Below are 15,303 nucleotides of genomic sequence, written 5' to 3'. Positions count from 1 at the left end.
TTGTAAAATTTGGAAAAAGTATGAAGCGAAGACCAAGTTGCAGCCTTGCAAATCTGCTCAACAGAGGCCTCATTCTTGAAGGCCCAAGTGGAAGCCACAGCTCTAGTAGAATGAGCTGTAATTCTTTCAGGAGGCTGCTGTCCAGCAGTCTCATAAGCTAAACGAATTATGCTACGAAGCCAAAAAGAAAGAGAGGTAGCAGAAGCTTTTTGACCTCTCCTCTGCCCAGAGTAAACGACAAACAGAGAAGACGTTTGTCGAAATTCCTTAGTTGCCTGTAAGTAAAATTTTAGAGCACGGACTACATCCAGGTTGTGCAGTAGACGTTCCTTCTTCGAAGAAGGATTTGGGCACAAAGAAGGAACAACAATCTCTTGATTGATATTCCTGTTAGTAACTACCTTAGGTAAGAACCCAGGTTTAGTACGCAGAACTACCTTATCCGAATGAAAAATCAAATAAGGAGAATCACAATGTAAGGCTGATAATTCAGAGACTCTTCGAGCCGAGGAAATAGCCATTAAAAATAGAACTTTCCAAGATAACAACTTTATATCAATGGAATGAAGGGGTTCAAACGGAACGCCCTGTAAAACATTAAGAACCAGGTTTAAACTCCATGGTGGAGCAACAGTTTTAAACACAGGCTTAATCCTGGCCAAAGCCTGACAAAAAGCCTGGACGTCAGGAACTTCTGACAGACGTTTGTGTAACAGAATGGACAGAGCTGAGATCTGTCCCTTTAATGAACTAGCAGATAAACCCTTTTCTAAACCTTCTTGTAGAAAAGACAATATCCTAGGAATCCTAACCTTACTCCAAGAGTAACCTTTGGATTCACACCAATATAGGTATTTACGCCATATCTTATGGTAAATCTTTCTGGTAACAGGTTTCCTAGCCTGTATTAAGGTATCAATAACTGACTCAGAAAACCCACGTCTTGATAAAATCAAGCGTTCAATTTCCAAGCAGTCAGCTTCAGAGAAGTTAGATTTTGATGTTTGAAGGGACCCTGTATCAGAAGGTCCTGTTTCAGAGGTAGAGACCAAGGTGGACAGGATGACATGTCCACCAGGTCTGCATACCAAGTCCTGCGTGGCCACGCAGGTGCTATTAGAATCACTGATGCTCTCTCTTGTTTGATTCTGGCAATCAATCGAGGAAGCATCGGGAAGGGTGGAAACACGTAAGCCATCCTGAAGTCCCAAGGTGCTGTCAGGGCATCTATCAGGACTGCTCCTGGATCCCTGGATCTGGACCCGTAACGAGGAAGCTTGGCGTTCTGTCGAGACGCCATGAGATCTATCTCTGGTTTGCCCCAACGTCGAAGTATTTGGGCAAAGACCTCCGGATGTAGTTCCCACTCCCCCGGAATGAAAAGTCTGACGACTTAAGAAATCCGCCTCCCAGTTCTCCACTCCCGGGATGTGGATTGCTGACAGGTGGCAAGAGTGAGACTCTGCCCAGCGAATTATCTTTGATACTTCCATCATAGCTAGGGAGCTTCTTGTCCCTCCCTGATGGTTGATGTAAGCTACAGTCGTGATGTTGTCCGACTGAAACCTGATGAACCCCCGAGTTGTCAACTGGGGCCAAGCCAGGAGGGCATTGAGAACTGCTCTCAATTCCAGAATGTTTATTGGCAGGAGACTCTCCTCCTGACTCCATTGTCCCTGAGCCTTCAGAGAATTCCAGACGGCACCCCAACCTAGAAGGCTGGCGTCTGTTGTTACAATTGTCCAGTCTGGTCTGCTGAATGGCATCCCCCTGGACAGATGTGGCCGAGAAAGCCACCATAGAAGAGAATTTCTGGTCTCTTGATCCAGATTCAGAGAAGGGGATAAGTCTGAGTAATCCCCATTCCACTGATTTAGCATGCACAGTTGCAGTGGTCTGAGGTGTAAGCGTGCAAAGGGTACTATGTCCATTGCCGCTACCATTAAGCCGATTACCTCCATGCATTGAGCCACTGACGGGTGTTGAATGGAATGAAGGGTGCGGCAAGCACTTTGAAGTCTTGTTAGCCTGTCCTCTGTCAGGTAAATCTTCATTTCTACAGAATCTATAAGAGTCCCCAGGAAGGGAACTCTTGTGAGTGGAACGAGTGAACTTTTCTTTTCGTTCACCTTCCATCCATGTGACCTTAGAAATGCCAGTACTAACTCTGTATGAGACTTGGCAGTTTGAAAGCTTGAAGCTTGTATCAGAATGTCGTCTAGGTATGGAGCTACCGAGATTCCCCGCGGTCTTAGTACCGCCAGAAGAGCACCCAGAACCTTTGTGAAGATTCTTGGAGCTGTAGCCAATCCGAATGGAAGAGCCACAAACTGGTAATGCCTGTCTAGGAAGGCAAACCTTAGGTACCGGTAATGATCTTTGTGAATCGGTATGTGAAGGTAAGCATCTTTTAAATCTACAGTGGTCATGTACTGACCCTCTTGGATCATAGGTAAAATTGTCCGAATAGTCTCCATCTTGAACGATGGAACTCTTAGGAATTTGTTTAGGATCTTTAAGTCCAGGATTGGTCTGAAAGTTCCCTCTTTTTTGGGAACCACAAACAGATTTGAGTAAAACCCCTGTCCCTGTTCCGATCGTGGAACTGGATGGATTACTCCCATTAACAAGAGCTCTTGTACGCAGCGTAGAAACGCCTCTTTCTTTGTCTGGATTGTTGACAACCTTGACAGATGAAATCTCTCTCTTGGAGGAGAGTATTTGAAGTCCAGAAGGTATCCCTGAGATATTATCTCTAGCGCCCAGGGATCCTGGACATCTCTTGCCCAAGCCTGGGCGAAGAGAGAAAGTCTGCCCCCCACTAGATCCGATCCTGGATCGGGGGCCCTCAATTCATGCTGTTTTAGGGGCAGCAGCAGGTTTCCTGGTCTGCTTGCCCTTGTTCCAGGACTGGTTAGGTTTCCAGCCTTGTCTGTAGCGAGCAACAGCTCCTTCCTGTTTTGGTGCAGAGGAAGTTGATGCTGCTCCTGCTTTGAAATTACGAAAGGAACGAAAATTAGACTGTCTAGCCTTAGCTTTGGCTTTGTCCTGAGGCAGGGCATGGCCTTTACCTCCTGTAATGTCAGCGATAATCTCTTTCAACCCGGGCCCGAATAAGGTCTGCCCTTTGAAAGGTATATTAAGCAATTTAGACTTAGAAGTAACATCAGCTGACCAGGATTTTAGCCACAGCGCCCTGCGTGCCTGAATGGCGAATCCTGAATTCTTCGCCGTAAGTTTAGTAAGATGTACTACGGCCTCCGAAATGAATGAATTAGCTAGTTTAAGGACTCTAAGCCTGTCCGTAATGTCGTCCAGAGTAGCTGAACTAATGTTCTCTTCCAGAGACTCAATCCAGAATGCCGCTGCAGCCGTGATCGGCGCAATGCATGCAAGGGGTTGTAATATAAAACCTTGTTGAACAAACATTTTCTTAAGGTAACCCTCTAATTTTTTATCCATTGGATCTGAAAAAGCACAGCTATCCTCCACCGGGATAGTGGTACGCTTAGCTAAAGTAGAAACTGCTCCCTCCACCTTAGGGACCGTTTGCCATAAGTCCCGTGTGGTGGCGTCTATTGGAAACATTTTTCTAAATATCGGAGGGGGTGAGAACGGCACACCGGGTCTATCCCACTCCTTAGTAACAATTTCAGTAAGTCTCTTAGGTATAGGAAAAACCTCAGTACTCGCCGGGTACCGCAAAATATTTATCCAACCTACACATTTTCTCTGGTATTGCAACTGTGTTACAATCATTCAGAGCCGCTAACACCTCCCCTAGTAATACACAGAGGTTTTCCAGTTTAAATTTAAAATTTGAGATATCTGAATCCAGTCTGTTTGGATCAGAACCGTCACCCACAGAATGAAGTTCTCCGTCCTCATGTTCTGCCACCTGTGACGCAGTGTCTGACATGGCCCTAATATTATCAGCGCACTCTGTTCTCACCCCAGAGTGATCACGCTTACCTCTTAGTTCTGGTAATTTAGCCAAAACTTCAGTCATAACAGTAGCCATATCCTGTAATGTGATTTGTAATGGCCGCCCAGATGTACTCGGCGCTACAATATCACGCACCTCCCGAGCGGGAGATGCAGGTACTGACACGTGAGGCGAGTTAGTCGGCATAACTCTCCCCTCGTTGTTTGGTGAAATTTGTTCAATTTGTACAGATTGACTTTTATTTAAAGTAGCATCAATACAGTTAGTACATAAATTTCTATTGGGCTCCACTTTGGCATTGCAACAAATGACACAGGTATCATCCTCTGAATCAGACATGTTTAACACACTAGCAAATAAACTTGCAACTTGGAAATACAATTCAATTAGAATAATATTAAAACGTACTGTGCCTTTAAGAAGCACAGAAGATCTATGACAGTTGAAAATTAATAAATTGAAACAGTTATAGCCTCAATCCTTGTAAACAACACAACTTTAGCAAAGGTTTAATCCCATTAGCAAAGATAACAAATTCTGAAAGCAGGAAACAAATTACAGAATAAACGTTTTTTATCTCAGTCAAACTATAATTCTCACAGCTCTGCTGAGAGAAATTACCTCCCTCAAAATAAGTTTTGAAGACCCCTGAGCTCTGTAGAGATGAACCGGATCATGCAGGGAATACAATGAGTTGCTGACTGAAATATTTGATGCAGGAAAAGCGCCAAAAAAAAACGGCCCCTCCCCCTCACACACAGCAGTGAGGGAGAACAGAAACTATCAGAAAAACAGATTAAGCAACTGCCAAGTGGAAAAATAGTGCCCAAACATTTATTCACTCAGTACCTCAGTAAATGAAAACGATTTTACATTCCAGCAAAAACGTTAAACATAATCTCTAGTTATTAAACAGCTTTATGTATTTCCTACAGTGTAATTCTAGTGAAGTACCATTCCCCAGAATACTGAAGTGTAAAGTATACATACATGACATTATATCGGTATGGCAGGATTTTCTCATCAATTCCATTGTCAGAAAATAAAAACTGCTACATACCTCTATGCAGATTCATCTGCCCGCTGTCCCCTGATCTGAAGTTTACCTCTCCTCAGATGGCCGAGAAACAGCAATATGATCTTAACTACTCCGGCTAAAATCATAACAAAAACTCTGGTAGATTCTTCTTCAAACTCTGCCAGAGAGATAATAACACACTCCGGTGCTATTTTAAAATAACAAACTTTTGATTGAAGATATAAAACTAAGTATAATCATCATAGTCCTCTCACACATCCTATCTAGTCGTTGGGTGCAAGAGAATGACTGGGAGTGACGTAGAGGGGAGGAGCTATATGCAGCTCTGCTGGGTGAATCCTCTTGCACTTCCTGTTGGGGAGGAGTAATATCCCAGAAGTAATGATGACCCGTGGACTGATCACACTTAACAGAAGAAATAACAATAATAAAACAAATTTAACAAAAATGTCTTATAGAAGCTTGCAAGGATTCCAGTAGATGGAAAACAACAGTAAACTGGCAAAAAGTCTATGAATTTGTGAATGGAATAAAAGTCTTTAGGACGTTGCAATGAAGTAACAAATAATGGAAAAATTAAAGGAATATTAGAGTGTAAAAAGAAATTTGTGTTTTGTTAGAGCATTTTGTTAACAAAATCCTTTATTTTACTGTGCTAAACTTCTATGCATATAATTTAAGTTATAGTACTGGAAGATATCTCCATTCTGGGTGAGGGGCTAAACAGTTAAAGCACCGGGAACCCAACTGAGTGCCTGCAGATGTCCGGAAGATAAGGATAAGATCCAGGACTGATGTACGGCCGGTGACAGAAAATAAAGGCATATGTAGAAATAGACACACACAGGTACAGGGATAGTTTATATGGTTCTCATTACAATAAAATCTCAAACCTTACATGTTTTTTAGTCCATGATCGAAACGCTCCATTCAGAATTTTGGCCCCTTGAACAAGGTGGGATACTGGCTGCTTCCCGGATTTATGCAATGCTAAAGCACAAAAACAGTCACAATTAATACTTTAAGCTCTGCATTTCTGAGAGTGAAGACGACATGCATGGGACTTACATATATAAGGAGACTTTTATCTGTCTTTACATAAATCTCTCCTAAGCTTCTATTCAGCCACATCACAGCCATGAAGTTCTCTCATGTAAAGGGCTCAGGTTTTTGTTTTACAATTCACTTAATCAGCTGCTGCTGGATACATTTTACGTACAGGTCAACTTGTGTCTTTATATAATTAAAAGTGAACCAAATACTTCATTACACACTTTGAGATTGTAATAAAGAAATGTTTAATTATGTGTAGTAAAACTCTGCAATAAATATTCATCATTTATTTTGTTCTCCTTTTCCAGAAATGTAACTCTCCTGTTCCCCTGAGTTTCTATAAATGAGCTTAAATGGATAGGAAAATAAAAACTAAACTTGCATGATTCATATAGAGTCGGTAATTTTAAGACACTTTTAAATTCATTTCTATTTTCAAATGGGCTTCATTCTCTTGATATCCCTTGCTAAAAAAGAATACGCACATATCATACACTAGTGGGAGCTATCTGCTGATTGGTGCCTGCACACATTTGTCTCTTGTGATTGGCTAACTAATGTGTTCAGCTAGCTGCCAGTAGTGCACTGCTGTTCCTTCAGCAAAGGAAAACAAGAGAATGAAGCAAATTTGATAATAGAAGTACATTGTAAAATTGTATGTTCTATCTAAATCATGAGGAAATAAAATGGGGTTTCCTGTCCCTATAACATTACTATATTACACACAGTCAATGTTTGAACACAGTTGTGAGTCTTTTATGTATGTCACTGTTATCAGCAGAAGAGGTTAAATAAGGGAAACCTAGGTTACAACATGGTAGCTCCTATAACTTTATAGAAATGAAAGTATTTTATAGAAGCTAAAACTTTACACTTATTTCGTCAATACTTTAACAATTAAGTTAAACAACTAATTTAATTTAAAACTAATTTTTAGATCTAGCTTGTGTTTACTGCTTAATGTTTGTTCGACAAAAGAAAAACACTTTCTCAGTAATACAAAATGGTTAACATCTATTAAAAAATAACTGTAAAAACATTTTTATTGTTCAATAATGCAAAACACACAATCATTTTTGTATAAAAAAAATTAAAAGAATTGTCTAAACTTTGTATACCCGATTGTCTATAACGAAGAGAATAAAATTAGTTGCAGCTCTTTCAAAATCACGCTGACTACTGCGCAATTCTAGACGATGCAAAGAAGATGAGAAATTGGACTGCCAGCTTAAATAGAGATGATACCCAAATGTTGAAGGCAGCACATGAAAGTGATGCAGCATAGATGTAAAAAGCTGACTAGAAAATGTCAACTGAACATCTCTAGGTAAAAAACATAATTTATGCTTACCTGATAAATTTATTTCTCTTGTAGTGTATCCAGTCCACGGATCATTCATTACTTGTGGGATATTCTCCTTCTTAACAGGAAGTTGCAAGAGGATCACCCACAGCAGAGCTGCTATATAGCTCCTCCCCTCACTGCCATATCCAGTCATTCGACCGAAACAAGATGAGAAAGGAGAAACCATAGGGTGCAGTGGTGACTGTAGTTTAATTAAAATTTAGACCTGCCTTAAAAGGACAGGGCGGGCCGTGGACTGGATACACTACAAGAGAAATAAATTTATCAGGTAAGCATAAATTATGTTTTCTCTTGTTAAGTGTATCCAGTCCACGGATCATCCATTACTTGTGGGATACCAATACCAAAGCTAAAGTACACGGATGATGGGAGGGACAAGGCAGGAACTTAAACGGAAGGAACCACTGCCTATAGAACCTTTCTCCCAAAAACAGCCTCCGAAGAAGCAAAAGTGTCAAATTTGTAAAATTTTGAAAAGGTGTGAGGCGAAGACCAAGTCGCAGCCTTGCAAACCTGTTCAACAGAGGCCTCATTTTTAAAGGCCCAGGTGGAAGCCACAGCTCTAGTAGAATGAGCTGTAATCCTTTCAGGGGGCTGCTGTCCAGCAGTCTCATAGGCTAAGCGTATTATGCTCTGAAGCCAAAAGGAGAGAGAGGTTGCCGAAGCTTTTTGACCTCTCCTCTGTCCAGAGTAAACGACAAACAGGGCAGATGTTTGACGAAAATCTTTAGTAGCCTGTAAGTAAAACTTCAAGGCACGGACTACGTCCAGATTATGCAAAAGACGTTCCTTCTTTGAAGAAGGATTAGGACACAATGATGGAACAACAATCTCTTGATTGATATTCCTGTTAGAAACCACCTTAGGTAAAAACCCAGGTTTGGTACGCAGAACTACCTTGTCTGAATGAAAAATCAGATAAGGAGAATCACAATGTAAGGCAGATAACTCAGAGACTCTTTGAGCTGAGGAAATAGCCATCAAAAACAGAACTTTCCAAGATAAAAGTTTAATATCAATGGAATGAAGGGGTTCAAACGGAACTCCCTGAAGAACTTTAAGAACCAAGTTTAAGCTCCACGGGGGAGCAACAGTTTTAAACACAGGCTTAATCCTAACCAAAGCCTGACAAAATGCCTGGACGTCTGGAACTTCTGCCAGACGCTTGTGCAAAAGAATAGACAGAGCAGAGATCTGTCCTTTGAAAGAACTAGCTGATAAGCCTTTGTCCAAACCCTCTTGGAGAAAGGACAATATCCTAGGAATCCTAACCTTACTCCATGAGTAACTCTTGGATTCACACCAATAAAGATATTTACGCCATATCTTATGGTAGATTTTCCTGGTGACAGGCTTCCGAGCCTGTATTAAGGTATCAATGACTGACTCGGAGAAGCCACGCCTTGATAGAATCAAGCGTTCAATCTCCATGCAGTCAGTCTCAGAGAAATTAGATTTGGATGATTGAAAGGACCTTGTATTAGAAGGTCCTGCCTCAGAGGTAGAGTCCAAGGTGGAAGAGATGACATGTCCACTAGGTCTGCATACCAGGTCCTGCGTGGCCACACAGGCGCTATCAGAATCACTGATGCTCTCTCCTGTTTGATTTTGGCAATCAGTCGAGGGAGCAGAGGAAACGGTGGAAACACATAGGCCAGGTTGAAGAACCAAGGAGCTGCTAGAGCATCTATCAGCGTTGCTCCCAGGTCCCTGGACCTGGATCCGTAACAAGGAAGCTTGGCGTTCTGGCGAGACGCCATGAGATCCAGTTCTGGTTTGCCCCAATGATGGACCAGTTGAGCAAACACCTCCGGATGGAGTTCCGACTCCCCCGGATGAAAAGTCTGACGACTTAGAAAATCCGCCTCCCAGTTCTCTACGCCTGGGATGTGGATCGCTGACAGGTGGCAAGAGTGAGACTCTGCCCAGCGAATTATCTTTGAGACTTCTAACATCGCTAGGGAACTCCTGGTTCCCCCTTGATGGTTGATGTAAGCCACAGTCGTGATGTTGTCCGACTGAAATCTGATGAACCTCAGTGTTGCTAACTGAGGCCAAGCTAGAAGAGCCTTGAAAATTGCTCTTAACTCCAGAATATTTATTGGGAGGAGTTTCTCCTCCCGAGTCCACGATCCCTGAGCCTTCAGGGAGTTCCAGACTGCGCCCCAACCTAGAAGGCTGGCATCTGTTGTTACAATCGTCCAATCTGGCCTGCGAAAGGTCAAACCCTTGGACAGATGGACCCGAGAAAGCCACCAGAGAAGAGAATCTCTGGTCTCTTGATCCAGATTTAGTAGAGGGGACAAATCTGAGTAATCCCCATTCCACTGACTTAGCATGCATAATTGCAGCGGTCTGAGATGCAGGCGCGCAAATGGCACTATGTCCATTGCAGCTACCATTAAGCCGATTACTTCCATGCACTGAGCCACTGACGGGCGTGGAATGGAATGAAGGACACGGCAAGCATTTAGAAGTTTTGATAACCTGGACTCCGTCAGGTAAATTTTCATCTCTACATCTATCTATAAGAGTCCCTAGGAAGGAGGCTCTTGTGAGTGGTGATAGAGAACTCTTTTCCACGTTTACTTTCCACCCATGCGACCTCAGAAATGCCAGAACTATCTCTGTATGAGACTTGGCAATTTGAAAGCTTGACGCCTGTATCAGGATGTCGTCTAGATACGGAGCCACCGATATGCCTCGCGGTCTTAGAACCGCCAGAAGTGAGCCCAGAACCTTTGTAAAAATTCTCGGGGCAGTGGCCAACCCGAAGGGAAGAGCTACAAATTGGTAATGCCTGTCTAGAAAGGCAAACCTTAGGAACCGATGATGATCTTTGTGAATCGGTATGTGAAGGTAGGCATCCTTTAAGTCCACTGTGGTCATGTACTGACCCTCTTGGATCATGGGTAGGATGGTCCGAATAGTTTCCATTTTGAATGATGGAACTCTGAGGAATTTGTTTAAGATCTTTAGATCCAAGATTGGTCTGAAGGTTCCCTCTTTCTTGGGAACCACAAACAGATTTGAATAAAATCCCTGTCCTTGTTCCGTCCGCGGAACTGGATGGATCACTCCCATTACTAGGAGGTCTTGCACACAGCTTAGGAATGCCTCTTTCTTTATCTGGTTTGCTGATAACCTTGAAAGATGAAATCTCCCTTGTGGAGGAGAAGCTTTGAAGTCCAGAAGATATCCCTGAGATATGATCTCCAACGCCCAGGGATCCTGAACATCTCTTGCCCACGCCTGGGCGAAGAGAGAAAGTCTGCCCCCCACTAGATCCGTTTCCGGATAGGGGGCCGTTCCTTCATGCTGTCTTGGGGGCAGCAGCAGGCTTTCTGGCCTGCTTGCCCTTGTTCCAGGACTGGTTAGGTTTCCAGGCCTGTCTGGAATGAGCAACAGTTCCCTCTTGTTTTGAAGCGGAGGAAGTTGATGCTGCTCCTGCCTTGAAATTTCGAAAGGCACGAAAATTAGACTGTTTGGCCTATGATTTGGCCCTGTCCTGAGGAAGGGTATGACCCTTGCCTCCAGTAATGTCAGCAATAATTTCCTTCAAGCCAGGCCCGAATAAGGTCTGCCCCTTGAAAGGAATGTTGAGTAATTTAGACTTTGAAGTCACGTCAGCTGACCAGGATTTAAGCCATAGCGCCCTACGCGTCTGGATGGCGAATCCGGAATTCTTAGCCGTTAGTTTAGTCAAATGAACAATGGCATCAGAAACAAATGAGTTAGCTAGCTTAAGCGTTCTAAGCTTGTCAATAATTTCATTCAATGGAGCTGTCTGGATGGCCTCTTCCAGGGCCTCAAACCAGAATGCCGCCGCAGCAGTGACAGGCGCAATGCATGCAAGGGGCTGTAAAATAAAACCTTGTTGAATAAACATTTTCTTAAGGTAACCCTCCAATTTTTTATCCATTGGATCTGAAAAAGCACAACTGTCCTCAACCGGGATAGTGGTACGCTTTGCTATAGTAGAAACTGCTCCCTCCACCTTAGGGACCGTCTGCCTGTGGTCAGTGTATAACGTGTGTATGGGATCTGCCTGTGGTCAGTGTATAACGTGTGTATGTGATCTGCCTGTGGTCAGTGTATAACGTGTGTATGTGATCTGCCGGTCCCGTGTAGTGGCGTCTATTGGAAAAAAAATTCTAAATATAGGAGGTGGGGAAAAGGGCACACCGGGTCTATCCCACTCCTTGCTAATAATTTCTGTAAGCCTTTTAGGTATAGGAAAAACGTCAGTACACACCAGCACCGCATAGTATCTATCCAGCCTACACAATTTCTCAGGAATTGCAACTGTGTTACAGTCATTCAGAGCAGCTAATACCTCCCCAAGCAATACACGGAGGTTCTCAAGCTTAAATTTAAAATTAGAAATCTCTGAATCAGGTTTCCCCGAGTCAGAGATGTCACCCACAGACTGAAGCTCTCCGTCCTCATGATCTGCATACTGTGACACAGTATCAGACATGGCTCTAACAGCATTTGCGCGCTCTGTATCTCTCCTAACCCCAGAGCTATCTCGCTTGCCTCTTAATTCAGGCAATCTAGATAATACCTCTGACAGGGTATTATTCATGATTGCAGCCATGTCCTGCAAGGTAATCGCTATGGGCGTCCCTGATGTAATTGGCGCCATATTAGCGTGCGTACCCTGAGCGGGAGGCGAAGGGTCTGACACGTGGGGAGAGTTAGTCGGCATAACTTCCCCCTCGACAGAACCCTCTGGTGATAATTCTTTTATAGATAAAGACTGATCTTTACTATTTAAGGTGAAATCAATACATTTAGTACACATTCTCCTATGGGGCTCCACCATGGCTTTCAAACATAATGAACAAGTAGGTTCCTCTGTGTCAGACATGTTTAAACAGACTAGCAATGAGACTAGCAAGCTTGGAAAACACTTTAAAACAAGTTTACAAGCAATATAAAAAACGTTACTGCGCCTTTAAGAAACACAAATTTTCCCAAATTTTGAAAGAACAGTGAAAAAATGCAGTTACACTAACGAAATTTTTACAGTGTATGTAATAAGTTAGCAGAGCATTGCACCCACTTGCAAATGGATGATTAACCCCTTAATACCAAAAACAGAATAACAAATGACAAAAACGTTTTTTAAACAGTCACAACTGCCACAGCTCTACTGTGGCTTTTTACCTCCCTCAATACGACTTTTGAAGCCTTTTGAGCCCTTCAGAGAAGTCCTGGATCATGCAGGAAGAAGCTGGATGTCTGTGTCTGTAATTTTTGCTGTGCAAAAAAACGCCAAAATAGGCCCCTCCCACTCATATTACAACAGTGGGAAGCCTCAGGGAACTGTTTCTAGGCAAAATTCAAGCCAGCCACGTGGAAAAAACTAGGCCCCAATAAGTTTTATCACCAAACATATGTAAAAAACGATTAAACATGCCAGCAAACGTTTTAAAATACACTTTTATAAGAGTATGTATCTCTATTAATAAGCCTGATACCAGTCGCTATCACTGCATTTAAGGCTTTACTTACATTACTTCGGTATCAGCAGCATTTTCTAGCAAATTCCATCCCTAGAAAAATATTTTAACTGCACATACCTTATTACAGGATAACCTGCACGCTATTCCCCCTCTGAAGTTACCTCACTCCTCAGAATATGTGAGAACAGCAAAGGATCTTAGTTACTTCTGCTAAGATCATAGAAAACGCAGGCAGATTCTTCTTCTAAATACTGCCTGAGATAAACAGTACACTCCGGTACCATTTAAAAATAACAAACTTTTGATTGAAGAAATAAACTAAGTATAAAACACCACAGTCCTCTTACGACCTCCATCTTAGTTGAGAGTTGCAAGAGAATGACTGGATATGGCAGTGAGGGGAGGAGCTATATAGCAGCTCTGCTGTGGGTGATCCTCTTGCAACTTCCTGTTGGGAAGGAGAATATCCCACAAGTAATGGATGATTCGTGGACTGGATACACTTAAAAAGAGAAATGGAAGATAATTTACCTAAAATTTATTCACCCTCACTGTAAAAAGACTTTACGCAGCCAATCAAGATGCTAGTCCCAGGACTTGCAAGGAAGTGTGCATCTGGCATGTGCAGGCACAGTCATGTTATTTTCCTATCAAATTTTGGGGTAAAATATCTTTCTTTTTTACATACAGATGTTCAGGTGATATTTTCCTGTCAGCTTTTAAAAGTTTTTCTGCATCGCTTTCAAGTGCTTTAGCATATGGGTATTATGTCCCTTTAAAGACGTGGTTATATGGAATTCTATTTAAACAGCATTTGTGGTTATAAAACTAGTGTAGAAAATGAAAGAAACTGATTCAGTATAAAACTTGATAATCAGTCCGGGAAAAGCTACAGACGCTGAGCTTCATAAGCATCACCCACCGCTAGCGTTTTACACGAGTGATTAGCCGTGAACAGTGGTAGTGCAGTTAGGGTCATTATAAATATAAAAGGGGTGCTTGTGTTATCTGTGAATTGTCACCTCATTAGGTAACAATCCCATACTACATGGCTAGTTCTGAAATACAGATGCTTTTTTATAAACTAATTAGCCATATAACATCAGTGAAACATGTCATACATGGAAAATCCACAGCTAGAAGAACATTCTGTGACATATATTTGTCTTAATTAGATTTGTATACAGTATACAGAAATATGTTATAACAGTCATATTCCTAGTAGGTTTAATTACTCTTTAGGGCAAGCTTATTCATATCACAGGCATGTGTGAGTGCCCTCAATGTATCTGAAATACAATCTGTGCATCAACCAACACATTATTCATGAGCATTCTAACTTCTGGCTTGAGTTCATGACCTCTTGTGCCATTTTCATTAAACTTGCTTTCCTCCTGAACTTTAGTTAAAAACGTAATCATATATATTAAAGGGACATAAACCCCCATTTTTACTTTTATGATTCAGATGGAGCATGTGATTTTAAACAATGTTCCAATTTACAACTATTATCTGATTTGTTTTGTTCTCTTGGTTTCCTTTGTTGAAAAGGATACCTGAGTAGGTTCATGAGCGGTTGATTGGTGGTTGAACCTATATGCCTCAAGTTATTGGCTCCCAGTAGTGCATAGCTGCTTCTTCAACAAAGGAATCCAGGAGAATGAAGCAAATGAGATAACAGAAGTAAATTGGAATTTTTTTTAAAATCACATGCTCTATCTGAATCATGAAAGAGAACATTTGGGTTTCATGTCCCTTTAAGGTTTCTATCATCTCCCCTCCCTCCCTATGAATGAATTCCGGATGTTTCTGTTTTTAGACCGTGTTTATTTATGTATTCCTAAAGTCTCCAATGTCATACTCAACACACTGAAAATTAATATATAAAGTGCTATGAGAAACTGATTATCCTATTTCCTTCTGTTTTAAATACAAATATACGTGAATCTGAAAGACGCATAAGGTCCATACATTATTTATAGGTAAAAAACAATTGTTGAATGGACAAAATCCATTAGGTTGAACTCCTATTATGCAAATTCCCTTATATAGTAGGACTATATATTTATTGAGGCAACATCTTAAGATATAATAAGGATATATTCACCAAGGTAAGCCATGGTGTCCAAACCCTTTTTAAGTACTGTATCAAGTATTGACCATTATGTATAGATACTGTACAGAAGAGCGTAACCTAGAAATGTTAAAGGGACAGTCTAGACCCAATATATAATTTGTATTACTAATTGGTACAGACCAGAGAAGAATCCAGCAACTGGTCTCACATCTATAAGTTTGTAAGAAGTACATGAGACATGAGACATTTAAATATTCATTGTTTGTTAGGAGCCAAAAATGGCCGTCAAGCTCCATACTGTGTGTATATTTTGGTATGTTAAGTTTCTCCAATCACCATTGACTCCTAAAT

General features: G+C 41.7%; 1 protein-coding gene across 2 annotated transcripts in view; it reads right to left on the bottom strand.

The window, feature by feature from the left end:
• The window catches only part of PHF2 (PHD finger protein 2), a 697,107-nt gene that overhangs the window by 131,630 nt on the left and 550,174 nt on the right, over positions 1–15,303 (bottom strand). For both annotated transcript variants that reach the window (XM_053720695.1, XM_053720696.1), the window contains exon 10: positions 5,884–5,975. In XM_053720695.1, the coding sequence (XP_053576670.1) occupies positions 5,884–5,975 (92 nt within the window). The remainder of the gene's footprint in view (positions 1–5,883; positions 5,976–15,303) is intronic.

Source organism: Bombina bombina, chromosome 7 (assembly GCF_027579735.1).
Source record: "Bombina bombina isolate aBomBom1 chromosome 7, aBomBom1.pri, whole genome shotgun sequence".
In the NCBI taxonomy this organism is placed as follows: Eukaryota; Metazoa; Chordata; class Amphibia; order Anura; family Bombinatoridae; genus Bombina; species Bombina bombina.
Note: the sequence above shows the minus strand (reverse complement) of the source record. Positions and strands in the feature narration are given on the sequence as shown.